This window comes from Haemorhous mexicanus, unplaced genomic scaffold (genome assembly GCF_027477595.1).
Source record: "Haemorhous mexicanus isolate bHaeMex1 unplaced genomic scaffold, bHaeMex1.pri scaffold_246_ctg1, whole genome shotgun sequence".
NCBI lineage: Eukaryota > Metazoa > Chordata > Aves > Passeriformes > Fringillidae > Haemorhous > Haemorhous mexicanus.
Window position 1 is genome coordinate 22,501 of NW_026776073.1, and position 4,444 is coordinate 26,944.

General features: G+C 71.6%; 1 protein-coding gene across 1 annotated transcript in view; it reads left to right on the forward strand.

The window, feature by feature from the left end:
- LOC132323008 (basic salivary proline-rich protein 4-like) overlaps positions 1-1,681 on the forward strand; it is a 1,694-nt gene extending 13 nt beyond the window's left edge. The window contains exons 1-3 of the mRNA XM_059837788.1: positions 1-712; positions 937-1,227; positions 1,312-1,681. The exon at positions 1-712 is cut by the window's left edge and continues 13 nt beyond it. Of these exons, the coding sequence (XP_059693771.1) occupies positions 1-712; positions 937-1,227; positions 1,312-1,681 (1,373 nt within the window). The remainder of the gene's footprint in view (positions 713-936; positions 1,228-1,311) is intronic.
- Positions 1,682-4,444: the final 2,763 nt, after the last annotated feature.

The window sequence follows — 4,444 nt, forward strand, 5'->3', positions numbered from 1 at the left end:
ATCGGGCTCTGCTCCCCCGTCCGCGCCCCCGTCGGGGTCGCGCGCTCTTTTCCGCCCTCTCGCTCGCGTCTCTCCGCGCATCTCCCCCCGTCTCTCTCGCAAAACTCAGCTCCGGCCGCACCGCCGCCCGGCGCTGCTCGCGGCCGGCACCCACGGGGCGCTCCCCGGACCGGGGCCGGCACCGGCACCTCGCGCGGTTGGAAGGACACCTGAAGGCTGGCGGAGCCACGCGGCCGTCACACAGCTGGATACGGTCAAGAACGCCCTCCCCGGCAAGGCGGGAGGGGCGACACCTCGCCTGCGACAGGAAGCGCCTCGGAAGAGGAGACCGCCCTGCCCGAGCACCGGACCCCCCGCCGTGGCTTCCCCATGACAGAGAAGCCCCGGAAGAAAGCCGGCCCGCCGGGGGCCCTCTCCGACGCCACCCGAAAAGCCTCATCGATCGCCACAGGGGCCCCACGGCCACGGTCCTGGGACAACACACCGGGAGCGCGGGGGGGGGGGGGGGGTGCCGCCACCCACCCGGCAACCGAAGGCTCCCTTTCAAGCTAGGCAACGGCAGGACCGGACCGCCGGGCCGGGAACGGGCTTCTCGGCCCCCTTTCGGCCGGGGAACCCCGTCCGAGCGTGCGAGAAAAGTGCCACCGACCGGGCCACGGGCCACCGGCTTGCGCCCGCCTCGCGGCAGTCGGCTTCCCCTCCCCAACCCCCGGTCCGGGGGAGGGAAAAAAAAAAAAAAAACAAAAACAAAAAACACGAAAATAAAATACGGGGTGGGGACGGCACGACAAAAAGGCACACGGCAGCGCGCGTTCGGCAACGACCCGTGCTAGCCACGGGGGCCGCGGGCCCGGGCCGGGGGGCGAGGCACGCGCCTCTCGCTCCCCCCCCCACCACCAGCAATCTCGGCGCTCTCCCTTCTCTCTCTCCATCCAGCGTCGCCTCCGCTGGGGGCCCGCGCACCTTCGTCGCGCGCGCGGCTTCTGGGTGCCGCGGCTTAGGGCCGCGAGAAAAAAAATTAAAAATCCGCGGAGGCCGGGTGGGCGCACCCCCACACGCTCTGACCGCACACCGGCACGCCTACGGAGGAAAAAAACCCGCGGACCCGGGGTGGCAACCCAGCCCGCCCGGCATAAGCGGCTCGGTCGATCCGTCCACGACCGAGGTGGGCGAGGCGCCGCCGCCTCGCCCGGGACACCTTCCGGAGGGCTCCCTGTCGGGTTCCGGGTCCGTGCTAGGGCGGGCCGGCCACGGCGGCCAGGCTCGGCGCCCCTGAAAAATTCCGCCCGCCACGCGGGTCCCCGGCTTAAGGCCGGGGAAGGGGGAACGGCCCCACAACAACGCGGGGCCGGGGCCGGGGCGCCGCCGCCCCGGCTCCGCGGCTGACGGGGCGACCGCCGTCACCGAGCCCCTCCTCGAGCCAGGTGGCGGGCCGAGGCCAGGCCGCGCGCCCCACAGGACGTCCCCGCCGCCCTTCCGACACACCCCGGACACGCTGGCCAACAGGTCGGGAGCGGGGAACGGGACGCCGCCACCTCGGCCCACCGGGCGGCCCTCGGGGCTCTCGGGCGAGGCCCGGGGAAAAGGCCCGGACGCATCCAGCCCCGGCTGCCGGCCGCCGAGGCGGACCGACAGCCCAAAAAGTCAAAAATCGCGCCCGCCGGAGCGGGCCCCAGCTTAGGGCCGGGCAGAAAAGGCGACGCGGCGGCACCGCCGCCTCGCCCGCCGCCGCCGGCGGCCCGGGGGAGCCGCCCCCCCCACCACGGAGCCGACAGAAGCCGGGCCCGAGCGGGACACACCGGCGGCCTCGTCTTTCCGCCTCGCCTCGGCCGGCGAGCGGCTCTGCCATCGTCTTCCGCCCTTCTCTCTCGGCCTTCTCAGCGCTCGTCTTTCGCCCTTCTCTCTCTCTGGGTCTCTCTCCTTCAGGATCCCGTCTCGCCGCCCTTCTCTCTCGGCCTTCTCAGGATCCTCTCTCTCGGCGCCCTTCTCTCTCGGCTCTCCAACTGTACCCACTTCCCTGGGCAAGACGGGAGCCGGGACCAAGCCACGCGACTCGTCCCGGCTAGGCGGAGCTGCCTTCACAGCCCCCCGGCTCCGCCTCGGACACAGGCACTGGCTCAACCTGCGGGGATGCGGCCCGTCACCTCGCTCCCATGGTACGGACAGACGAGTCCAAAGGCGCCCACGCCTCCAAGAGGACGGATGGAACTCGACCGGGAAGGCGCGCCGCCGCAGGCCGCCTCCTACCATGACGTCGCCGGAGGCGGCCGCCGACAGCGACCCCTTGGTGAACTTCCGCGGCCGGCCGCGACAACAGGTCTACCCGGCGCCTGCCGAAATCGGACTGAGTCCCGCCGGAGCGAGGTAGACCTGTTGTCCCCGGTCGGCCCCCGCCGCCCGTTGGCCGCGCCAACCCCCGGCGGCCCGGCACCGGGGTAGGCCTGGTGTCCGCTCAGAAAGCCGGGGTAGACCTGGTGCCCGTCTAGGAACCGGGGTAGACCTGGTGTCCGCCCGGGGAGCCGGGGTAGACCTGGTGTCCTCCCGGGGAGCCGGGGTAGACCTGGTGTCCGCCCGGGGAGCCGGGGTAGACCTGGTGTCCGCCCGGGGAGCCGGGGTAGACCTGGTGTCCGCCCGGGGAGCCGGGGTAGACCTGGTGTCCGGCGCCCCGGCCGGGGTAGACCTGGTGTCCGCCCGGGGAGCCGGGGTAGACCTGGTGTCCGGCGCCCCGGCCGGGGTAGACCTGGTGTCCGCCCGGGGAGCCGGGGTAGACCTGGTGTCCGCCGCGGCGGCCGGGGTAGACCTGGTGTCCGCCGTGGCAGGCGGGGTAGACCTGGTGCCCGACTAGGAACCGGGGTAGACCTGGTGTCCGCCCGGGGAGCCGGGGTAGACCTGGTGTCCGCCCGGGGAGCCGGGGGAGACCTGGTGTCCGCTGTGGCAGGCGGGGTAGACCTGGTGTCCGCCCGGGGAGCCGGGGTAGACCTGGTGTCCGCCGTGGCAGGCGGGGTAGACCTGGTGTCCGCCGTGGCAGGCGGGGTAGACCTGGTGTCCGCCCGGGGAGCCGGGGTAGACCTGGTGTCCGCCCGGGGAGATGGGGTAGACCTGGTGTCCGCCGTGGCAGGCGGGGTAGACCTGGTGTCTGTCGCGACAGCCGGGGTAGACCTGGTGTCCGCCGTGGCAGCCGGGGTAGACCTGGTGTCCGCCCGGGGAGCCGGGGTAGACCTGGTGTACGCCCGGGGAGCCGGGGTAGACCCGGTGCCCGCCGGGCAGCCGGGGCAGACCCGGGGTCCGCACGGGGCCGCCCGCCGCCCAGGCGCCTCTCCGAGCCCCTGGCGGCCCCGGAGCCGGGTCAAGGACATGAGCCGGGACCGGGCCAGAGCCGGGCTACACCGGTTGTCCCCTGGTCGGCGCCCGCCGCCCGGGTGCCTCCCCGTGCCCGGCGACCCCGGAGCTGGGGTAGGCTCACAGCCTCATAACGGCCCAGAGCCGGAGGGCGCTATCAGCCCCGTCCCACCCTATGAAGCCCCCACTATCAAGAGCCCTCCGTCCTTTTGATTTTGTTGTTGTTGTTGCTGTTGTTGTTGTTGTTGTTTTGGGTTGGAGGTTTTTTTTGGTTTCGGTTTTTGGGGTGGGGTGGGCTGCGGGGGGGTGGGGGCTTTTTGCTTTGCTTTGCTTTGTTTTTTGGGTTGTGGGGTTTGTGGGTTTTTTTTGGGGGGGGCGGGGGGGCGGGTTTTTTTGGTGGGTTTTTCCCCCCCCCCCCCCCCCCCCGGTTTCGTTGCCTCTGTTTAAGGCCGAGTTTAGAGGTTGTTTTTTTTTTTGGGGGGGGGGGGGGGGGCTGGGGGGGGGGGGCTTGTGGTTTGGATTTGGGTTTCCTTGGGTTTTTGGGGCCCCCCCCCCCCCCTTTCTCTTTTCTCCTTTCCTGAAAGAACGGCTGTTCTGTTTGCTTGGAAGGAGAAACCTGAAACTTATCCGGGGGGCGGGGGAAAAAAAACAAACAACCCCAATATTGGCAAATGTTATTTATTTTCCTTTTGTATCCAGCGCGCTGCCAGCCGAGCCGACGGGCAGCCTACGCCCTGTGCTCAGCCTGCTGCTGACACGCCCGAGTGTCAAAAGAGCGCCCCCACCCCGTCCCCGTCCCGTCGCCCCAACCCCCCACCCCGCCCGCCCCCGGGAGCGTACACAACCCGACCCCCCCCCGCCCCCGCTGCGACTCGCCCCGCCCCGCCCCGCCCCGCCCCTCTCCGCCCACCCGCCAGTAGAGGCGGCGGCGGGGCGGCCGCCGCCGGCACCACCGCCGGCCGGCACAAGGGCGGCCGCTTTCGGGAGGGTTGGTTCTTTCACGGTGCGCAGAGGTCTTCGGCCCTCGGCCCGAGTCCGGGGGGCCGCGGCGGCTCGGCGCCGAGGCGCCCGGGGCCGGCACGAAGCCGCCGGCCCTCGGCCCTCG